General features: G+C 44.6%; 1 protein-coding gene across 1 annotated transcript; it reads right to left on the bottom strand.

Annotated features, from left to right (window-relative positions):
- Nucleotides 1–6,118: 6,118 nt before the first annotated feature.
- On the bottom strand, nt 6,119–7,050 carry LOC125547706 (protein NEGATIVE REGULATOR OF RESISTANCE). Its single transcript, XM_048711507.2, has one exon. The coding sequence runs from the start codon at nt 6,843–6,845 to the stop codon at nt 6,459–6,461; it is 387 nt and encodes a 128-aa protein (XP_048567464.1). The 5' UTR covers nt 6,846–7,050; the 3' UTR covers nt 6,119–6,458.
- Nucleotides 7,051–24,626: the final 17,576 nt, after the last annotated feature.

Here is a 24,626-nt window from a genome sequence, read left to right as displayed (position 1 = left end):
CAGAATTTTCCTAATAATTTAACGAATTTTCAAGTTTTTGAACTTTCTTCAAAGATATGAAGAAATTTTAGAAATATGAACACTTTTTGAATTTGAGAATTTTTTTTTGTAATCATGAATATTCTTTTGAATATGAGAACAAATTTTGTAATCACGAACAGTATTTAAAATTCTGATTTTTTTTAAAAAAGCAAACATGTTTTAAATACTGTTTTTTATTTATAATTTTTGGAAAATAAACAAAAAATAGAAGGGAAATAAGAAAAAGAAATAGAAAACCAGAAAAGAAAAAAGAGAAAAAACTAGAAAACCCAGAAGATATCGGTTCAGAAAACCTTTCTCCAAGGTTTCCAAAACAGATACAGACCGGCTTTGAACCTTAGAAGGTTGCCAAAACTGGAAACCTGCTTAGCGCTGTAAATGGGCCAGCCCACTCGGTCGGTTGCTCGCACCTCCTATGCGAAGCGTCGACAGTAAAAATCACCAATTGAGGAGTACTTATTCCAAAGAACACTTTCATCTTCCTAGAATCGACAAGTGATGCGCTGCATGTGCGTCATTTGTCGCGACCTGGGAGTTTTCCCCTTGTTCGTAAATCCGTTTAAATAAATGATTTATTTGTTTGCGTTCAAATCTCGAACCGTTTTCACCGTTAGATTCCTTGCGTTCAGATCTTCAAAGTTACATCCCATGTTGATATGTTTTGATGAACTTTTTAAATGAAAAAATTGGCCAAAAAACCAGACGAGAAAATCGAACATGGAGCACTTTTTTCCCTTTCCGAAAGCCATGCCTTTCGCGGAAGTATAACTGTGCCACTCACGGAAAGAAAAAAATAAAACATGTTTTTTCCGTCTCTAAGAGGTTGTTCCTCTCACAGAAGCAAAACGGTGCCTCTAACAGAAAAAATGAAGATAAAACGTGTTTTTTTCGTTTCCGAGAGATACAACTAAGCCTATCGCAGAATTAAAATCGTGCCTCTAATGAAAGGAAAAAAAACACATTTTTCGGTTTTCAAAAGGGTCATGCCTCTCGCGGAAGGAAAAAAGAACACCTTCTTTCGCGTAATTTTTTGTTGTCCAAAAGCTAAGGAAGATCGGTGAAAAGTAAAAAAAAACACGAGAAAAACCTCCTAAAAAGTTGAAAACATGTGTGAAAAAAATCGGAAGAAAGCGTCCAGAACGCAAAAAGTGGCGACTCGCTCTCAGCGCACCCCAAGTGACCCTTGGGGAGGCTGAGAACGAGCGCTGCTCAGTAGGGATGGGCATAAAAACCATTGAAATTTCAGTTTTTCTTATGGCTAGTACAGAAAAATTCGGTTTTCACACTTGCTAACCGAACTAAGTTTTCTCGGTTCGGTAGTACCCAGGTTAACCGAATAAAAAACCGAATGTATGCGAAGGTGCTGAACGAACAATCAAACTAGCTTGCTCTCCGGCGCCGGAATAAAATATCGCGCACCAGATCATGCATGCAACTTCTTTTAATGACACAAGGAGCACATGCAGCTGGTTGGATCAGTCCACGGGGAACATATTTTAGGCTGGCCATAGTGGGCGGTAACATAACCCATATCATATACTTGGACTAGTAAACATGTTTATATGACAGACAATTAAAGAAAGAGGTTTACAATAACATAGATAGATATCGTTTTATAATAAATATTATGTTACTATGTGTCATGCATGACAATAAATAAGATGATATATGATACTAATCTATGATACTATGCACTATGAAGATAATATTATAGACTAATATCATATGCATGTGATACTAATATATGATATTCTCGACTATGAGTAGCCTTATGGCGAAAAAAGTGGCGCATGCAAAGCCCAAGCAGAAAAGCCGTTCTGGGCTTCTTTTTCTAGTGTGATGAGGCCGTTGTTGTTAGAAAATTAGGGTTTGTGGACTACCCCTATTTCTCCATGCTTATCCGTGGTGTCGCTGAGAATTCGCATATCTGAGACTAGGGGATAGAGACCTTCTTGTACTGTATTTTCAAAGAATCCACCTCTTATACAGAGAAGATTCCTAGTTGTTACAACTAGTTTCCGAGATAGAGTCTAGATCAAATTACCAACCACGATCATATTTGTCTTTTAACGAATTCTACCCGTAATGTCCCTGGAGCACACGTTTGTGAGCAATGCGCCATAATAGAGTGTAAATTCCTCTAGTTACGTAGATCAACATTAGGACTGTAATCTAACTATACGATCTAGCTCCTTCCAATTATCAGTGTACCCGGGTAGTCTTTTCAATATAAATAGTATATTGTATTCCATTGACAACCGACCAACTTCCTTAAGCATATATTATTTAATTATATTACAGCAAATAACAGTTTCATGCTAAACATGTAAAGCAATTCCATAATAAGGTATTCCAAATATTAGTATTTCCTAGTAATTTAAATATAGTTGCAGGACATATAATTCCAATAGTTGTATGGCTATAGTTTGCTTGTATACAGAACCACGAGGCGCTGCCGGTGGTTGTTTAGTCCCACCTCGGCCGGCCGGGCACAAGCAATTGGATAGAGAGGCTCTATATGAGCGCACGATGATGGGTGCTAGGCACAGAATTCAGATTCTTTTGACATATTTGGTAAATACAGTGTAAACCGAATACCAAACCAAAATATCGGTTAACCGAATTTTTGGTCAGCTGGTTAACCGAATTTTTGGTCAGCTATTTAGAACTGACAAGTCGTATGTCTCTGATATGTTTGCTCTTTTGCTACTCCTTGTGTTGATTACCATCCAACATCATCCTTGTATCAAAGTATGCATGTCAAACTTATTCCTAATGTACAGTTAAATGTTTTTCATGAATCCACTCTTTCTTGTCATCATTTTTCTATGCAGACATCTCCTACAATCGGGTTTAAGAAGATGAAAATTCATTATAATTTATTATTGAAAGATACTTCTGACCTCATACTATACAGAAGCATCCAATTTTTGCAAGCCATTTTACTTTATGCAACACTTTAGACGGTATATGGCTTAATATATGTATTCCTTGTTTGAGTAAACCAAAGACTTGTAAAATCTGGCTTGTGCATCTCTTTATATGCTCATAATTGATTACTTGAAATAAAAGCCCAAGAAATCTTATTCAACTTGGCATTATTGACTCATTTCTTCTGGAGTTATAACTTTAATTATTTTTTAGTTCTCAACACTTTTTTAAGATTTTCAGGAAGGACTTGAAATGGTGCCCTATATTTAGCAAGCTAAAACGGTGTTACTCAATGAATGGTGTCTAACTGCAAACTTCACTGGACTACTTCACTTTCTTTAGCACTGACCAAATCTAGAAAAGCTCACCCTTCAACTTCCATATCACAAGGTATATGTTTTTTCATATGTGATAGCTTTGTATTTGAAGGTACCATGTACAGCTGATTCATTTGTGTAAAAATGTCATGTTTGTGACGGCATTTTGACATTGACTCAAGTGAAAGCTACAACCCGACGGAATATTTCTTGGACTCGAAGCATCTCAAGGTAGTTGAAATCCATTGTCATAAAGAAGAGGAAAGGATTTGTCATGTTTTGAAGATCCTTAGTACTCATGGAGTAACTCCTGCGCAAATTAACATCAAAAACATGATTTTAGGCCTTCTTCCTGTAAGTAAATATTACTGCAATTCGCCAATGTTTGTGTGGTCTGCATGTAAACTCTTAGTACAAGAATAAAACTATTCTCGAAAAATAAACCTTAAAACATATTTAAATTTCAAAATTAGACATTGAACTATTTGGTATTTTTAGAAATGAAAAATGTCTATTAGGATGTTACATCATATCCAGCTTACATTTTTTCACTGAAAACGTGATTAGGTGAAATGAAGTGAAAATGTAAATTGAGTAAATAAAGAAGGAGAGGTATTCCTAACAATTTAGTTCCTTTGAGGGGCTGGGGGAATGGTTTCCCTTCATATAATACCCGTTCCTGGTTATTCAAGCTTCCATTTCCTTGAATTAATCTTCGCAGCATGACATTGTTGTGTTTTGCCCTGTCTCTATTCCATTCATATGAAGTATGAACTCCTGTCGAGATGCAATGTTGCACCAATGCCTATTTGTTGAACTCGTTGTTAGGCCTCAATTGGTTTACCTTTTGAAGACCTTTGATCTATTTATATGTGTTCAGCAACCTGTGTATCTAGTTGAGATACCCGTTCTGTTATATCACTAGCTATATAAGTAGTTCAACACTTCCGGTTTTTTACCATTATAATGCCAATGTCACAATTAGTCCACTCAATTTTGACATTTTTCTGTTAAAAATGATTAATTCATGCTATGTCACTGGCCGTGGCTTTTCCAGTATAGTGCGTGCGTCACGTGGTCCTGCCTCTCTTGTTGAACCCCGCCACGCGTCTGTCATCGCCAGCCCTACGTGGAGATATACACCATGACAGGAGGAGTAATAATTATTCTTTTTTTGCAAAAACGAGTAGTAATTCCCTTATTTAAAAGGAAAAAAAATCTCCAAAACCCTACCTTTTTTAGTTGTAATTATTCAAAAGAAAAATAAACTATTCTTGTGGAAAGTAAATGAAAATGAATAAATAATTTAGGACTCCAAATCCCAGACTTGGGCCCCGGTTGGAATCCAGGAAATCAAAATGCAGCAATAGAAAAACGCAGAAACTAAGGTGCCATGTATCCTGCATTCCTACAAGAACTAAAGTCACAGGAAAACAACAAAAATGTCGTCTGGATGGCACACAAGAAAATCACAGGAAGTGTCACGATAACTGCCACACGTGTGGTGTATCGGATAGTTGTGCCACACGCCTCGTGTGGCATGGACAGCAACCAGCCCACACACCTACGTATGGGCAAAATAACTAATGCCTACACACATCTTTTTTCCCCTCCTGAACCCTCTCACACGCGTGCGTGTAGGCGAAGTTGATAACGCCCACACGCCCGTATGTCAGGCCTCGTACCCTTCTGGTCCCGCACGCGACGCGTGACGCCCACCGCGCGCCCGCAGTTGCCATGGTCCAGACCCTCGTCCATGTTCGTTTATCTGCAGTTGCCATGTCGCTGAACTACGATTGCCATGTCGGACAACTGCAGTTGCCATGGTTGCTCAACTGCAGTTGCCATGTATGGTCTGATCTAATGTAGTTGCCATAATTTCATAACTTTAGGAGTTGCCACATACTAACACTAGGCAGTTGAGAGAGTTGCCATGTGCTCACAAGCATGTTAGGGCAGTTGCCATGTAAAAAGGAAGAGTTGCCATCTGCTTACGTGCATGTTAGGGCAGTTGTCATGTACGTACATGTTGGGGCAGTTGCCATGTACCATGCAAAAACACATGGCAACTCGGTAAAAGACAGTTGCCATCTGCTTACGTGCACACTAGGCAGTTGCCGTGTACCCTGCAAAAACACATGGCAACTCGGGTAAAAAAAGAGAGTTGCCACCTGCTTCTAAAGCACACTAGAGGCAGTTGCCATGTGCGCTGCAAAAACACATGACAACTCGGGTAAAAAAAAAGAGTTGCCACCTGCTTATAAAGCACACTAGAGGCAGTTGCCATGTGCGCTGCAAAAACACATGGTAACTAGCAGCTTATGTGTGGGAGAGGAGACGGGCGTGTGGGCGAGATGGCAAATGCCCACACACCAGCCCTTGTGCGTGACTGAAAACTGATGTGTGGGTGAACTGCTAAACGCTCACACACTGGCCCCTCCGTGTGGTAAAACGGATGTGTGGGCGAACTATGTCACACACCACACACACGCCTTGTCCTACGTGGCACAGAAAATCAGCCAGATTGTGTCAAGATTCGTGCATATAGTACTGGACGGTGATGAATACGTGTGGTCGAGATGGTCAATGCCCACACGTGTGGGCGTTAACATTTCTGAAATTCTATGGAATAGCCCATTCCATAGGAATTTCGAAATAATGCAAGATAGCAATTCCTTTGTTCCAAATTGCACCAAAAGGAAAATTTCCTACATGGATCCTGTTCTCCAAAATTTCTATGCCTTTACTTTGTTCTAGACGTGGCCTTGGCAGTAGCAGAGCTGTGGTTAAAGCTGTAAGTTAGAATTCCTTGGAAGTCAAGCAGGCACTAATAATGAAGCAATGTTAGTAGAATACAGCAGTCTCAATGGACTCTTGTGACAGGTCTCCCTTGTTCACACAAGCAAGACAGCGAGAGGCATCACGTACAAACGTACGCGGCCAAGAAAGAGAGTACTCGTACAACTACAGTGCTACGTAGTATAGTAACGTTCGTTTAAACATACCGAATTACCACCGGTAAAGTAAATTAACAGATGAAGATGATCAGTTTGCTAAAAAAGCACCGGCCGGCCGGGCGGTGGGTGGTACAGAGGAGAGGAGAGTATCGTCGCCGGCCAGCTCGCCCACGTCTGTCCGTCCGTCCCAGGGCTCGTCGTCCTCGCGCCTCTACGAGGGGGTGACCTCCGGCTCCGGCTCGGCGTTGAGGTCGAGGCCGCGGGGGACGGGCCGCCGCGGCGGCGTGGCGTTCTCGGCGACGCGCTCGTCTGCGGGCAGTTGCTGCTGCGGGGCAGGCGGCGGTGTCGGGGCGGGCGGCGCGAAGTCCTCCCAGGAGAAGCTGGGGCACCAGGCCGGCGCGCGCGGGGCCGGAGCCGGGGCGCGGGCCCTGGCGGCGGCGACCCCGCCCGAGGCGAGCCGGCGGGAGGCGTCCCGCATGCGGCGGAGTATGGCGTAGAACTCCTCGACCTCGGTGTCGGACACGTCGTCGACGCCGACGGGGGCCGGGGCTTCAGCGGACGAGCGCTTGCGCTTGGCCGTGCCGCTCGCCGCGTCCATGGTCACCACTCACCTTCGCCGGGCAGCCGTTACAGCTTGCTTGCCTCTCCTTGGTGCGTGGCGTGAGGGGTGGGCGAGTTTATGTCTGGACTCCGGACTCTGGACGAGCGAGTGCGCCGGAAGAAAAGAAGCCACGTAAACCTACTGCTCACGAGAACGCCTTGCACGTGCACCAGTAGTAACTACTGCAGGTGGAAAGCACGGCGGCCAAATGAAGTTTCGTGGCGATGAGTACAAGCTACTCCTACAACTACAAGGACTCGTGCTGGTCTGGCCTGCAACGGGAAAAGGTCGGCCTAGCTACACGTACGGCAGAAATCACATATTTGATCTGAGGTCCAAGTCAAATCACAAACTGATCTTGTTTTAAAAAAATTTCACTCTACTGACCCTTTTGTGTGGCGCCCGACAGCTGGGCGCCACACACTACTATGCAACGCCTTTCTCTTGGGCGTCGCACCTCGTGCCAGCGTGGCAGCCCTGGTCCAATTGCGGCCCCACAGACAGCACTGCAGCGCCTCAGACTTAGGCGCCACACTTGTAATGTGCAGCGCCTAGCTCTTGGGCGCTGCACAGTCTGTGTTCCACTTAGGCTGGCCCCACCCTCTCCCCCATCCCACCCCCACCCCACACACCCCACCCCACACAAACCCTTAGCCTTGCGCCCCTCCTCTCTTCCCTTCTCAAATCTTGCAAATCCGAAGTATTTGACCGTGGATTTCGAAGCCAACCCCTCCCTTAAGGTAATCTCCTTCGATCCCCTTGTTTTCATCCATAGGAATTGCCACATTTGCTCAAATATTGCTACTTTGGGGAAACCCTAGTTTTGGCTTGGATTTGCAAATTTGTATTGAATCATGTTATGTTTCTTTGCTAATTTGGGTTGGTTAGGCTTTCATAATATGCTAGGGTTAGAGTTATGTGTGTTTGATGTTGGTGTTAGGGTTATGCTATGGTTAGGGTTGTGGTTATTGTTAAGTGGGGGTTAGGGTTATTAATTCATATATATGTTATGGCATATGTATTTTGTGCAAATATTTTTTGTTAAGTACTTACTTGGTATATGTGTGTTTTTTATTATTGTAGGGATGGGGAGAACATGTGTTTATGTTCATCATGTGGATAAAGAGGCCTTTTTGAAAGGCAATGTTGAGCCGGACCCGGATGAGCTTGACATGGTGTTTGAGAGTAGTCCAAGCTATGCGGAGCTCTTGGACCAAGTGAGGAAGGATTTGAATTGGATGGACCCAAGTGACGTGTTGAGTTCGTGGGAAGGCATAATGTTGGTTTTGGAATGCACATCCGTCGGAAGACAATGCGTGTGAACTCCGAGCAACGTTGGGTTGCATACAAGGAGACGGCTGCCGAATCTCTAGACAAGGCTCTTGAGTTATTTGCCTCCAAGAAGGTTGAGTCTACTTTGAATTTGGACTTGAACCAGAACCCCTCCCCGTTGGTTGCTAGCACTCCACCACCCATGAACCAAGATCAAATGAGTGAACCTCATTTCACGCAACAAGATTGGCCAACATTGAGCCCGACTCCAAACAACCAAAATGAAGGTTTTGAAGAGGAGAATGATGAGTACGAGGAGGTGACAACGAAGTTGATCTCCATGACAACAATGTGGGTGATCTCGACCAATATCATGTGCAAAAGACAATGGACCAATCCATCCCTTTTTCCCGTGCATATGCATCGGACTCGGATGACGATGGTCCCGATGAAGAAGTTGATGAGGAGGGGTTCACACCGAAGGAGGCCCAAGCATTCAAGAAGGTATTCGGGCGGGATCACAAGACACCATTGTTCAAGGATCTTAGTCTCGCGAATGAAGCCGTTGTGGATGGTGGCAAATGCATATCTCTTGGAGCTAGGCCAAGTTCTCACCGTGATTTGGAAGACGGCAAGAACGGGATATATCCCGGTTGTGAGTTTCAATCCTTCTTGGAATTGAAGATGTGGCTCGACAACTACTCGGCTACGCATTATCGTCCACATAAAGTGGCCAACTCGGATGTCAATGTGCGTTACACGGTCAAATGTGAAGTGCCAAGTTGTCCATGGATTGTGCGTGCAAGGCCATGGAAAGGAGGTCCCACTTGGCGCATAGTGAGTTGTCTACCAAATCACATGTGCCGGCACAAGAATGTGGATGGCAAGCTTGTGCACCAACAACACAGACAACTCACGCCCGAGTTCATCGCTTATAGGCTTTCCAACCAAATATCCACACTTCCAACAATGAGCATCAAGAGTGTCATTGACTTTGTGAAAGCCATCTTTCATTACAAGGTGAAGTACGGCAAGGCATGGAAGGCAAAGCAAGCCGCATTCAAGATGTTGTATGGCAATTGGGAGGAAGCATACAACCGACTCCCTAGGTTGTTGTTAGCTATGGCCACTACAAACCCAAGCATGGTTCACGTGGTTGAGCCTCATGGGCACCAAACATTGATTCACAACGGGAGGATCGTCCGAGTATTTGGCCGTGCATTTTGGGCCTTTGAGCAATGCATGAGGGCTTTTGAGCATTGTCGGCCCGTCATCGCCATTGATGGCACGTTCTTGACCGGACAATGCAAGGGCACTTTATTGGTTGCAATAGCAAGTGATGCCAATAACCGGGTGTTGCCTTTGGCTTTTGCTTTGGTTGAGGTGGAGAACAATGATAACTGGGAGTGGTTCTTGCGTCAATTGAGAACAAGGGTATTACCGGCTGAAAGGGAAATTTGTGTCATATCGGATCACCATCTAGGAATTCTCAATGCGGTGGTGGTTGACATTCTCAGACATAGAAAGTTGCACCATCGATGGTGCATTAGGCACTTTTGTGCAAACTTCTATAGGGCATGTGGTATCAAGGAGTTGGCCGATGATCTTCAAGATTGTTGTCTCGCTTTCACCAACAAGCGGTTTGCCACATTGTTCAATGCATTGCCCAGACACAAGAAACTTGACCCCGGTGGTCATGAATTTCTCAGTAAGAACATTGTCGAAAGGAATATGTGGGCACGTGCTTTCGATGAAGATGGCCGGAGGTACGGTCAAATGACAAGCAATATGGCAGAATGCTTCAATAAGGTGCTCAAGGGTGTACGTGCATTACCCGTGACGGCAATAGTTCAATACACATTTGACAAGATGAATGGATACTTTTCGAAGTATTCAATGGAGACGGATAAGCAGATTGCTGGTGAGAACAAGGATAAGCACAAGTACTATTTCCCGCCAAAGGTTGAAGAATGGTTGGACTTTCAATCACGAAAGGCAAACTCCCAAGAAGCTGTACTATATGACGACAACGAGTGGAAGTATGAGGTGAAAGAGCCTGGAGGAACCACAAATGATGGCTACCAACACGGAGGCCGTGCTTTCAAGGTCTCCCTAACACAGTGTGATTGCAGCTGCATGAGGCCATCGTTGCTTCATCTCCCATGCTCGCACTTGTTAAATGCAGCCCGTGTTAGGAATGTGGATGTCAATCACCCTCTTACCGTGAGGGAGTCCGAGTTCTCAATCATGATGGTAAAGAATACATGGGCTCCCCGGTTTCAGCCATACTTGGACCAATCACAATGGCCGGAGTATCATGGAGTTCAACTATGGCCGGACCCGGAATTGAAGGTCGTTAGACGGGGAAGACGTAAGACAAAGCGTCTTAGAGGTGACATGGACGGATGGGGCCGTGGTGGCGGTGGAGAATACGGCACCGGCCAATTCCAAGAGCCTCGTGAGCAATCCCGTTGTGGGGACTGCAGTCATGGGGGACACAACACAAGAACTTATCCCAAATCAAGAAAAAGATCAAAGAAAAATGATGCAAGCACAAGCCAAGCAAATGATAGCCAACCAAGTCAACCAAGGAGTAGCCAACCAAGTCAAACAAGCCAACGAGGCACTAGGCAACAAAGAGGTCGTGGTGGTGGTAGAGGCCGTTGTGGTGGTAGAGGCCGTGGTGATGGCCTAGGCCGTGGGGATGGTCTTGGACGTGGTGAAGGCCTAGGCCGTGGTGATGGTCTAGGCCGTGGTGGTGGTGGTAGAGGCCGTGGTGAAGGCCTAGGCCGTGGTGATGGTCTTGGCCGTGGTGAAGGCCAAGGTCGTGGTGATGGTCTTGGCCGTGGTGGTGGCAGAGGCCGTGGTGGTGGTCTAGGCCGTGGTGGCGGTAGAGGCCATGGTGGCGGTAGAGGCCGTGGTGGTGGTCTAGGCCATGGTGGTGGTAGAGGCAGTGGTGGTGATCTTGGCCTTGGCGGCGGCCGTGGTGGAGGAATGTTCACTTGGCTCAATGGACCATTGCCGTATGTGACTTACTATGATCTTGTTCTTTTGGCTCAATGCTTGTGTTGTCATTTTGCATTGTGTGACTAACTATTATATTGACATTTTCATAGGTATGGAAACAATGAAGGGGGTGGAGGACACGGAGGCGAAAGGTGAGCTCCCTTGGTGGTCGGAGGAGGGAGAAGAAGAAGAAGAAGAAGAAGAAGAAGAAGAAGAAGAGAGGAAGAAGAAGGGACAAGGACCATGACCTTTTCTATGAACCAAAATGTGTGCTACTATGTGATATGAGACGTAAATGACTATGTCTTTCTGGCTAAATGTTTGTGTATGACTATGTGATTGGACAACTCTATTGCTATGTGTGTATGAGTATGTGATTTGGACTACTACATGTGATTTGGATATGATTATGTGCCATCTATGTGAATCACAAAACATAAAAATCACTTTGTATATGAAAACAGCAGATAGTGCAGCGCCTAAGGCCGAGGCGCTGCACATTATAGTGCAGCGCCCCTTCCTTAGGCGCTGCAGACTGACTTAGCAAATTTTCGGGTGCAAAAGCTCCTGGAACGCTTCTGTTGCTCTCTGGACTGGGATGTCCAGCCGTGCAGCGCCTAAGGGAGAGGCGCCACACACCATAGTGCAGCGCCTCTCCCTTAGGCGCTGCACTTCTGGACATCCCAGTCCAGAGAGCAACAGAAGCGTTCCAGGAGATTTTGCACCCAAAAATTTGCTAAGTCAGTCTGCAACGCCTAAGGGAGGGGCGCTGCACTGTAATGTGCAGCACCTCACGCCTGGGCGCTGCACAGTACAGAGCAGCGCCTATCCCTTGGGCGTTGTACACTCACTAAGCATTTTTTTGGGCAAAAAACATACTGGAATCTTTTGTTGCTCTCTGGACTGGGATGTCCAGAAGTGCAGCGCCTAAAGAGTAGGCGCTGCACTATGGTGTGTGGCGCCTCTCCCTTAGGCGCTGCACGGCTGGACATCTATTTGCTGCACTCACCCCCTCCCACCCATCCCCACCCCACACACCCCCACCCCCACACAAACCCGAAGCTCAGTGCCTCCCCTCTGCCCTCCTCTCTCCCCTTCTCAAATCCTCCTCAGATCCGGAGTATTTGACCGTGGATTTCGAAGCCAAACCCTCCCTTAAGGTAATCTCCTCCGTTCCCCTCGTTTTCATCCATAGGAATTGTCACATTTGCTCAAATCTTGCTACTTTGGGGAAACCCTAGTTTTGGCTTGGATTTGCAAATATTTGTTGAATGATGTTAAGTTTCTTTGCTAATTTGGGTTGGTTAGGCTTTCATGGTATGCTAGGGTTAGGGGTATGTGTGTTTGATGTTGGTGTTAGGGTTATGCTATGGTTAGGATTGTGTTATTGTTAAGTGGGGGTTAGGGTTAACCAAGAATTATCGGTTTTGTAGGCATGGCTTCATCCGGTTCCATGGTGAGGCCACCGTGTGCTAACCAAGAAGACATGCCGAACAAGTGGGAGGACGCATCTTTAGACAAGGTGAAGGAGAAAGATGCCAACATCCCGCCATGTTGGTGTGGAGATGTTTGCAAGGTGAAGGTATCCACCGACCGAAATAAATCATGGACGGAAGGGCGGAGATATTTTGTATGCCCGAACTATGCTTATGATCATGCACTTCCAACTAACGCCTATGACCAACCACCGGTAAGCTCAAGAAGTAAAATGTTACTATCAAATGTGTGTCAACACTAACAAAATTTTTGTATGCAGTCACCGCCTCCTCTATGCAAGTACTTCACGTGGATAGATCTTGAAGTGCCAGAAGATGTCAAAAAGGACCAATACCAAGATTGTCTTAGGCGGCAACGGTGGTTCGAAGAATCGTTTCGAAGAGGCTTGGAGGAAGAGCGTCGTCAGAAGGAGAGGATGGAGCCGAAGAAACGAGACGAGGAGAGGGCACGCCAAGCGAAACTTGCTCGTGAGGAGGAGAGGGCAAGAAAGCTTGCAAAGGCTCGCGAGGCGCAAGAGGAGGACTTGGCCCGTGACAAGAAGGGGAAATGGCCTCGCTCTACTCAGTAGGGACTTCGGTTCGGTGCACTCGTCGTGAACTTGTGAGGGCATGTAAGATGTTGGTGAACTATTTTCTAGGGCAAGCTGCCATTTGTCATTTGTAATGAATGTGTCGTGAACCATGTCGTAGTTCGAATTGTCTTAAGTTATGAACTCGTCGGCATAAAACTTTTGTTTGTTCAAATTGTTGTGATGATGCAGTCATTGTAAGTATTATGATGTTCCGGTGAAATGAATGTACTGTCAACTCTATTTTTGCAGTAAACAACCGTGCAACGCCCAGAACAAAGGCGCTGCACTATAACTTGGTAATTTTCGTGGATCGTCAGTGCTCAAAGCCTTCTGTGGCCCTATGGGCAGCCATGGCCAGTTAAGCAGCGCCTGTGGGACGGGCTCTGCACTGTGAGGTGCAGCGCCTAGGCTTTGGGCGCTGCATAGTACAGTGCAGCGCTTGACTGTCAGGCGCTGCAGTGCTGTTAACTGCCAAACTGCAGAAACAGATTCCATTTTGGCAAATACAAATACTGAACAATTCAACTGAACAAAGACAACATCATTTAGGACAAATACCGAACAAAGACAACTAATAATTTGAACATCACATCTTTTAGGACAACACAAATACCACAATAGTAAGAGTTCACCAACATATAACATAACCCAACAAGTTCATCAACCTAACGAAACGGCTACAAGAGAGCACTTCCATAGTAACAAACACTAATGCCTTCCGCGCGTGTTCCTGGTGCCACGCCTGCAGGCAATCTTCTTCTTCCTGGATGGACGAGCCTCCTCTTCCTGCACTTCCTCCTCCGCCTCCGCCTCCGCCTCATGATCCAAGCTAGCCATCCACGAGGTCCCTACGACCACCTTTGGGTTGCCTCTGTTGTCAAAGTCGTTGGGCGTGTATCGGCGTCTGGGCTGCCTAGGCTTGAACACATATGGGGACCGAAGTTGAGCGCCCGCCAAAGTCATGTCATCATCAAGCTCATCACCCTATCACACAATCAAACAATATGGTGAAGACCGACGTCGTAATCAAGTGAGAATCACATCTAAAGGATTAGTCATACCTCTTGGGTGACCGCACCCTCATCATCCTGATAAGCATATGAGGAACTCACATCGTCCCTCTAATGGTGAGATGAGGGGTCTGATGGTGTACCAGACCTAGAGGCAGATGGTTCATCAATTTTGGGATCACGGCAACCGAGAAGATTCGATAACCGCCTTAACTTCCTGGCCTGACGCTGTAACATGAACAAGTGTGGAAGATATGAAACTCCGCAACATAGACTACCTCTCATAGTGAATGCGATTTGTACCTTGAGGAATGCTCGTAGTGGACCATCATAATTGCCTTTTCCAACCGGTGTTTCCTCCAGAATAGACTGCCTCTCATCAGCTGCTTTCTTGATCTCGGTGCGCTGCGGATGAGAAAGAATGAACACATTAGCCATTCAAACATGTGTAATACGGCCAACGGGAAAGTAAAGAAAAAACACTTTACCACATAGTTAATCACCGGAACAGCAGGGACTCCGTGCCCTACCCTGACATCTCTGTTGTACTTCCCCTTTGATAGATCCTCAAAGTTTACGGGTTCTTCAAGAATATCCTCATTATATGCCGGCGGGCATATCTCAACTCGAGTATTTTCAAGAAGCCATCGTATGTAGTTATCAAAAGCAAGTGGACTATGCTCACGAAGCTTGGCGCGTGCACTGCTACGAGCTTCCTCCACACAAAGCTGGAAGCGGGTAACATACGAAGCATGATGCTTGTCCCAGTCCTTTATCTTTCGCTGCCTTCTCCTGTCCAACCTGCATGGTACAAAACCAAACATTAGCAAAATCAAGGAGTGACGATGCTTAGTCAATACGGTTCATGTTGTCTTACCTATGAAGTGCTTTGTCCGTATCCACCCATTCCGGCGGGTGAGGCTGGAACAGACCAAACTAACGAGACACGCGATGTGGCAAATGAAACTCAACAGCCCAGTTGCATATCAGTGGGCACCGCATACGCCAAAGATCCCTATTCGGCAAGCACATCGGGTTGATGGTAAACTCCGGGGTGTACCCAAGTCTGTCATCGGCGCCATATGGCTGCCATTCCACCTATGAAATAGGGCAACAATGCAAAATTGGTGAATTTTTTCAGGCAAACATGAGAAATGACTGAAGTAATGACCTCGTTACCTGCTCAGGCGTAATCGTGTCCAACTCAGCAACGTACTTCTGGTACATGAGATTGACATCGTTCGTCATCTCGGAAACCACATCCCACTTGTAAGCCCAAGTGGGGCGCCGTAATTCGTCATCTACATCTTCATACCAAGGATTAAACCTGACGCTCTTCGGGCGTCCAACAGGCAGACGCTCCCAGCTCCATACAGAAAGTAGAAGCATATTACCACCAATGCCTGCACTATCTGTGATCCTGCAACACGCATCGTCCAGCTGCATATGAAAGAAAAACAATGTTAACTTGACAGCAAGCTTGCATTGCTAATGAAGAAATGAGTTGATCACAAAACAGACCAACTACCTGTCGGTACAAGTAGGCAAGAGTCGCTGAACCCCAGCTCCATTTGCTATCGAAGACGGTCAACGCCTTCAGCCACATCCATGGAGCGTTCTTGCCAGTGGAGTCAGGAAACAAAGTCCTCGACACAACATACCACATGTAGACACGAGCATGTGTCTGGATCACGTCATCAGTGGCATCCGGAGGGCACGTCGCAAAGTGAGTTTGAATCCACGTGAAAAGCAGCTCCGGATGCTTTCCTTTCCTTCTTCTTCTTCTCTTCTCCCTCCTCTACATCAGCCTCAGCCTCGGTAGGAGCCATACCGATAAGAGCAATCATCTGCTCGCGCCACCCATCAGAATCGGTGCTCATACAGAGAGGCATCCCGTCGATAGCAAGACCGGTGATCAACGAGACATCCTCGAGCGTCACGGTCATCTCCCCAGTCCGAAGATGGAAACTATGCGTCTCCGGCCTCCACCGATCAGCAAGAGCGGACACCAGTGGAGCGTTCAGATTCGGCGTGGACCGGCTGACCAACTGAATCCACGGGAGTAGTCCTGCCTGCTTGATGTACGGTGTGTACCGCTCATCGTAAGGCATGGCAGGACCAGAGACCCCGTGATACCGAATCTTCAAAGGTTCAAGCTTCTGCAAAAAACAAGTAATGACAAATCTTAGGGCATGTAAATTTCAACTTAAGGCAAAATATTTAGATTACTCGTTATTACCATCTCCTTCTCGCGCATCATGTAGGCCCGGTGTTTCGTGTCGTAGACATCGTCGAGAAGCCAAACCATCCTTACAAAGTTCAAACAATAAACATATATGAGTTCATCTTCATCTCAAATATCGGTATACACTAAACATCTAATATGTGTTCAATTACAAGAATCTCAACATCTCCTTCTCACACAATGAATATGTCATATGTGTTCAAATAAACTCAACATCTAATATTTCAAATAAAATCAACATCTAATATATATCTAAAAAACAGATCATATATCTCTACAAAACTCAACATCTCATTGTTATCTATATAAATAGGCATCTCATATATATATAAAAACAAAACAATCTAGGGTTTCACTAACAAGAACTATATATTGTGAACTAAGCAACAACACTACGGTACTACCACTATGACTAAACATCCTAAATCAAGCAAATCAAGGGTTCCATCAAATCTTGGACAAATCTCTAAAATGGCAACAAATTTACGGAGGAAAAGAAAGGGAACAGGGGAGTTTACCTAGTAGGATGGATTGGAGATCGAATCCACGGATCAAATCTTCAGATCTGAGAGGGATGTGGGGGGGGGGATTCGATGGGGGCGCCGCCGCTGCTCTCTGTCCAGAGAGCGGAGAGGGGGAAGAACTGCCTGGCCGGGCTGGGCCGATGCGCTTTAACTCACTGTGCAGCGCCCAAGAGCTAGGCGCTGCACATTACAAGTGTGGCGCCTAAGTCTGAGGCGCTGTAGTGCTGTCTGTGGGGCCGCAACTGGACCAGGGCTGTCACGCTGGCACGAGGTGCGACGCCCAAGAGAGAGGCGCTGCATAGTAGTGTGTGGCGCCCAACTGTTGGGCGCCACACAAAAGGGTCAGCAGAGTGAAATTTTTTCGAAACAAGGTCAATTTGTGATTTGATTTGAACCTCAGGTCAAATATGTGATTTCTGCCCCTGGCGGGGGCTCTGCTCACTGTCACTGCTGTTCCTTTGTTGGAAGTAGTAGACGTTGAACTTTCAAAGATGCCCCAGCAGTGCAAAACAACACCCAGACTGATGCCATCTTGCCGGTGCACACCAATGATTCATTCCATGACCATGACACGGGACACGGGCATAGCTCTGGAATTTCGTCATGCTGCCTACGTCTGCGCGGTCGTATGCAGTTTGCGGAATTCCCACGGCAAGATACCATGCGAAGCAAGCAAGCAACACGCGCTCACCTCACCAACTGGACGCTGTATCTGTATCATACAAGAGCAGTCGTTCCACGAAAAAGTTGGTTTCTGATAAACGAAATCGGATGGAAGCCCTTTGAAAAAATAAGAGGGTGTGCTCTCATCATGGAGCTGATCAGCTGACGTATGATGGCGTGGAGTTCGCTAGCTTAGAATTAGTATAGCGGCATTCAAAGCTGGAGGAGGCTGCTATAATACCGAGACCAGGCCGCGGTCGTCTTAGTTCGTTGTTATCGACGTTGAAATATATTACCAGTCCCTTTCCATCAGTTATATATAGTTTATGCATTGACCACAACAAAATGCACGTAAAATAAAAACCATGCATTATTATTGGACATGAAAGTGGCTGAACACCACCACCCATCCTGCTCGCAAGAGTAGCTACTGCAGGTGTAAACCACCGCGACCAAATGAAATTGCGTGGCGATGCACGGGTAACCTTGTACGGCGATCGAGTCGATCATTGGCTCGTGTTGGTCTGCCTCACAATGGGGGAAAGGGTCAGGCCAGCGGGGGCTCAGCCCACTGCTCACTGCTGTTCCTTTGCTAGATGTTGAACGTTCAAAGATGCACCAACAGTGCAAAACAAGATGCGTTGCGTCCATCCGATGGCTGATGGGTCTGAAGCTAGCTTGATTTTTGCGATCTGATTCGATAGATGGGAGTGCATCGAGGACTGTCAACCAAAATCTAGTGGATATGTGTTCACTTCTCTACCAAAATCTTCAACGAAACCAGAAGGAGAAAAAATCTCAAAGCAAACGTCAGGGAAACGCCACCCGATCGACATTCGTTTCGGTATGTGATCAACACACCATGTACGACAGTTACTTTAGCTTCACGCGCTAGGCTGGGCTAAACCGACGGCTTCGCACACAGCTTGCTCGGCCCGTTTTCTCTGCAATTTGCGAATTTTCCACGACAAGACGTCATGGGAAGCAATATTTTTTTAGTACAGTAGTTACTGCCGGCACTATCCAAGACATTGTAAAATGCACATGCACCCATCGACTCGCACAAAGGGAGAGAAAGGCATTGCAAAATGCGCATACACCCATCCACCCGCAGACAGGCAGAGAGAAAATGTCATCGTCATGGCTGTCCCTTCTTGTACTATATATTCATTTTACTTTTTATCCTGATTAGGAATTCTCGTCATGGACCTGACGTCTGATGCCACCGAATACACCACTGGTGGAAACTGTCGCTGCATTACCGGCCACTACAAAACCAAGATCTAGCGACGGTCGTCTTAGTTTAGTTTGTGGGTCATATATCGATCCCTCGGTCATCGCCCAACTTTTTTTGTGGGGTATCGCTCAATTTCTTTATGGAATCCACTCGCGATGGTGTGATAATCGACAATGCAACTAATCAATGGACGAGTTGATCGTTTGGTATGATAAAAACGTTTCTCAAGTTGGCCACTTGGTTCGCGGGAATCCCACCATCTTCTTCCTTCTGGCTATATCTCATCGTGGGTGGCATGGAAAGATTAGAGAAATCTGTCGAATGATTCCTGGCAAGGCTGCACTTGTGAAAGTGAAATGCTCTCCCTGCGATTTCTCTTTTTATCCATTCACTGGTTTATTAATCTGATAAAGACATGACAACTGATAACACAAGAAAATAAACTAAAACAAACACCGGCGACAAAGCTTCATGGTAAAGACCAAAAGTTATATACTCCCTCCATCTCAAAATAGGTGATTCAACTTTATACTAACTTTGTAGTAAAGTTAAGTCACTTATTTTGGGACAAGTCAGTATAGTATAAAATTGAATCACTTATTTTGGGATGGAAGGAGTAATATTGTCTCTTAATTACTGTTTGTGATGAGCTAAATAAATTGCAGATTTCATACCCATGATTTTTACCTTCAATGATGGACCATCTTAAAAAATTCTATTGATTTTCTTATTTTCTGGACAAAGATTTTTTTAAATGCCTACGTATAGTGTACATAGGGCCTATTTGGTTCATGACTAATTTTGCCGCCACTAAACTTAGATAAAGTGTGGCTGCCGCAAAAAGTGTGGCTAACAAAATGGCCACCACAAGTGTGACAAGATTTAGCAAAAAACTGAACCTATAACATATGGATCATGTAGCTAGAAAAGTGTGGCGAGCCACAAGTGTGACAATTAACCAAACACATGCCTATGATGTTATGGCACGACTAAGGTTAGGCGTGGTAACCTTAGGCTGCAAAACCAAATAAGCCCATAGTGTCGTAAGCATTGACATGCAAATATTTAGACACACTAGATTGGTTAAATGAATCAACCCTTCCTGAGGACGTGGAAACAATACAAAATAATGTCAAATGATTCGCACCAAGATTGCAATTATGAACATGAAATACCTCTCCCGTGATTTCCTTTTACCCGTTAATTGGCTTTATTTATCAAATAAAATCATGACAACATAAGAGTGGAAACGGAAACAAACACCAGCAACAAAGCCTCTTGATGAAACCAAAAGTTATATCATAATCATCTCTTAATTTTTGTGCAAATTAGATAACATGCAGATTTCATACTGATGTTTTTATCAATGGTGATGATAGACCTGGTTACATTATTTTAAATTGTTTTTATTGATTTTGTGATATTGCAAATATGTTTTGATAAAACTTCCCTGAATATATTCGCGTAAGCATCAAATGCAAATATATTAGCACACCAGATTGATTAAAGGCATAAACCACAAAAGTTTAGACAGACTAGGTTGCTTGAAGCGAATGTCGTCGGTTCTTTCAATGAACAATTATATATAGTTTGGTAAGCGTCGAAATCATGCTCTCTTTTTACATGACTTGACTATTACATGTCATGTTCATGGGACATGCGTGGTGGACCTCCCAACCAAGGTTCGTGTTCATGGAGCTCTCACGGCGAACATTTGCTTCCAATTATTGCCCTTCCTGGTGGAGCATGTGGTCATGCTATGCAGGAGCGGCGCCACCGTAGGGGCAGGTATGGGCGGCCGCCCCGGGTAGCTGCAATGTGTGGGGTTCCAATCCTAGGGATTTGAAGTCTTTTTTTTTACGGGAAGTCCTGCCGCCTCATAAGTAGATGAGAGGTGTTGGCTAATTGAACAATACGCAATTGATGTATCAATTTATCTCTTTTTATTTTTTATCTTTTCTTCTTTACCCTAGTTTTCTTCTCCTTCGTTCTTGGTTGTTCTTTTCGTTATAGGGCGGGGAATCTCGAGACCCTAGGGGCCATCAGGTTGACTTAGGGCAGCCCATAGCACTGCATGGCAGGACGGGGTCCTTCCCGGGAGTGTGGGGTTTTGGTTTACAAAAAAAAATTCATCAACGTGTCTTGCAAATCATGCTCCCTATGAGGCTCCTCCAGCAACGTGTCATGCATACTGCTCTCAACGCTGGACATACATGGTGAAGTGTCCATGTGTGAGCTAATCTATAAGAAAATGAAACCAATAAATTTTTATGTTGATTTTTGGTGGTTACATCATGTAATGTTGAGAATCTTGAACTACTTTGAACCATTAGTTATGTTGATTTTTGAGTGCATATACCTTCACATTTCTTAGGTTAAATGCTCGCCCCGGGTGACTTGAAATCCTGGATCCGCCACTGATGTTGTGGCACTCGTTGATTATGGATGCTCATGTGTTGCATCAGGGTTTCGGTATGCACACCGGTGTTGTCGGTTGTTTGAACGACGACATCCCATATCTACTTTGTGTCTCGTGTGGTGATGGTCCTTCTATCTGCTAGCTAAGTAATGCTCTGTCCTGGACGCCAATTTTCTCATCTTCTTTTAGGCCTCCTTTGGTTTGGAGGAATTTTGCAGGATTTTCATAGGATAGGATTTTTATAGGAAAAATTCCTTCAGAGCTCTTTGGTTTGTAGGAATGAAATCCTATTCCTATGAAGGAATTCTTTCTATCCTTCACATTTCATAGGAAAATAAACATTAATCTAGACTTAATGGAAAAAATCATATGATGTGAATCAAAGGGCATCTCCTTTTCTATTCCTATGCATAGGATTTGAGATGCATGTCATCTTATTTCCTATGACTTTTCTATTCCTATGATTTTTCAATCCTATGAACCAAAGGAGGCCTTATCCTTGTCATTTGTACGGTTTTCGCCTCAGTTTCCCTCATAAACAGGGACAAATTGTTTAGGTTTTTATCTGTTTTCCCTTATAACTAGAGCAATATTTCTTTTTGAATGACATCAAATCTAAAACTTGAATTCTAATAGACTGGTTTCACAACAAGAAACCTAATCATTTGAGCTATGTTCAGTTTGCATCCTCGCCTTGAGGGCAGGAAGACGGGCGTGTGGAAGGCTGAGGCATGTCACGAAAAATCTGTAAGAACAACGGTAGCCATGTGTGACATCACGCGCTCCCTTCACCGATGACATCAGCACGCTTTGGAGCCCCAGGTCATCGCTGGCATCACTGGAATGGTGGGCCCATGACCAGGCTGGCGCACAAACATGTGAACTTGACTCTAGCCAGGTCAAGAAGGTTTGTTTTAACAGCCGTGGGTCCATGGGTCCGTTGCCTAACTAACGACACGCCGTCAGCAAATGCTCCCTCCTTTTCTAAATATTTATTTTTTTAAAGATTTTAACAAGTGATTACATACAGAGCAAACTGAGTGAATTTACACCCTAAAATATATTTATATATCCATATGTGGTAATTCATTTGAAATCTTTAAAAAGATAAATATTCAAGAACGGAGTGAGTAGCAGTCGATAAATTGGAGCATTGTTCAGGCTACAGAGTACTGGTTCTAGTAGCCTAGTACACTAGCATCTTTTTTTCGGCAGCAACCGGCAAATATGTACCGATTTGATATATGACACTGTGGCTACAGTAATCACAGGGCATCTTTAACAGTGAACACAATAGTTATCCTGATGGATCATTCAGTACTGACCTTATCCTGATGGATCATTCAGTACTGACCTCTATGTTTTGTTGTTTTTTTGCGTTGTGCTGTCGATCGCTGGGTGGAAGACCTTGTGTAGAGAGGCAGCTTCGCTCCTTTGCTGTCCCATGTACTCCCTCCGTTTCTAAATACTTATTTTTTTAGGCATTTCAATAAATAAGTACATACAAAGCAAAATAAGTGAATCTACACTCTAAAATATGTCTACATACATCCGTATGTAGTAGTTATTTAAAATATCTAGAAAGACAAATATTTAGGAACGAAGGAAGTAGATACGTACAACTGACCACACATCGACTGTACCACTCTCTCTTTCTTACATCATATAGAACCTGCTTCAATTAATTTGAATCGGAGGGAGTAGTAGTCTACAAGCTTTTATATTCCTTTATGGAGGGTGTAGGATTTAGAGAAACTTGTAACATTTGATTTTTCTTTTATGAGTTGAGTACACTTTTGCTGCTATGATGTTACCAGAGCGAGCATGCACCTTGGTCAGCCCGTTCCATCTCGCAAAAAAAAAAAAAAGATCAGCCTGTTCCGCCCATGACAGTTATCAGCTTATCATAAATATAGTCAAATATCAAAGTCTCGTTTTTCTCCGATAGTAAGTGGTTTATTTGTGTGGTCTATCTATTTTACTCTTCTTTCACCTTCATGCACGAATACGACGTCGCAAAGTCGACAACTAGCAAACGTCACATTATTGGAGATGAGATCCCTGACGCTATCGCTAGCGATAATTGCTCAACGAATCCATTCATCTGTAGGCGATGTATAAGTGTGTGGTGGTACATGTATGCGTGTCTCTGTTCTATTTTGAAAATAAACAGGTAATAATTGCTCTATCAACAAGCATAACAAAAACATGCAATGTTTCTAGCTTTGCATCAATCAGCAAATTAGCAAAGGTATGCTGACTCATAGTGATCTCTTGACATGTCATGACCAACATCTCGAGCATCTTCGCCTAGTACAATGAGAAAAACAATACTACCACTTTCCCTTTGTGCCAACTAAAGTCATTAAGTGACAGATCCAAGGTCACAAGTTGTGTACATGTAAAACAAGGTTCCTGTGTGTCTCCGTGTGTTTGCATGTATCGCTGGTTTTGAACTTTTGCTTGTCTCAGCATGAGCAATGCAATAGAGTTTAGCGCTAGCTCCAAGTCACGGACGGCTATATTGATACACAGACATAGTAATGTGAAATGTTGCTATCAGCACAATGTAAAGCATAATCGTGGTTTTGCAGATGCATTATAAAGACCTATTGCCGTCATTAATAAATTGAGACTTGCATATGATTCTGCATTGTTTTGTCTGATAAAAAAACACATGTTTCTTGTTTGTAAAAGTATAAATTATAGATCCTTTCTGCAGATAGTTCATTTATGTGCGTGAGGCGTTAGTAAAAAGAAATTAAAAGAAGGGAAAAGATTGCAGACAATTGGGTCAAGCAACCCATCTAAAAGCATCTCCACCAACTAGCCTAAAATTTGGTTACCTAAAACAGTTTTAGCTGAGGGAAAAGAAGGTTCGAGGTAGTAAAAAAAATTGTCTGCTTTTACACCAAACTAAAACCCGGATACCTAGATTCCAACTTCTATTTTCTGAGTAATTAACAAAAAAACTACCACATTTCACGTACCCGTCCCACAGAACTACCACATTTTGAAAACTGACCAAAAAGTCCAGTTTAGCGCTAATTTCGTGACAAAAAACTACCAGATCAACTTGATGACCGATTGAAGCGTTTTAAACGCATTTCTGACAGACCCGGCCCACCGGTCACGACGGCGGCTGCGCTAATGGCTAACGGCGCTCGCCTGACGCTCGTTAGCCGCGCGGGTCGGTCAGGCCCGGTCGGACCAGGACTAACCTGGCCGACCGGCTAGCTAGTCGTCCTCCCCACCTCACTCTCCCCCGAGCTCACTCACTCACTCCGCGCCTCTGCTTCTCTTCTTCTTCTCGCACTCCGGCGACGCCGCGACC

Source organism: Triticum urartu, chromosome 3A (genome assembly GCF_056163025.1).
Source record: "Triticum urartu cultivar PI428250 chromosome 3A, HENAU_Tu73, whole genome shotgun sequence".
Taxonomy (NCBI): Eukaryota; Viridiplantae; Streptophyta; class Magnoliopsida; order Poales; family Poaceae; genus Triticum; species Triticum urartu.
This window is presented reverse-complemented; position numbering and strand designations above follow the sequence as displayed.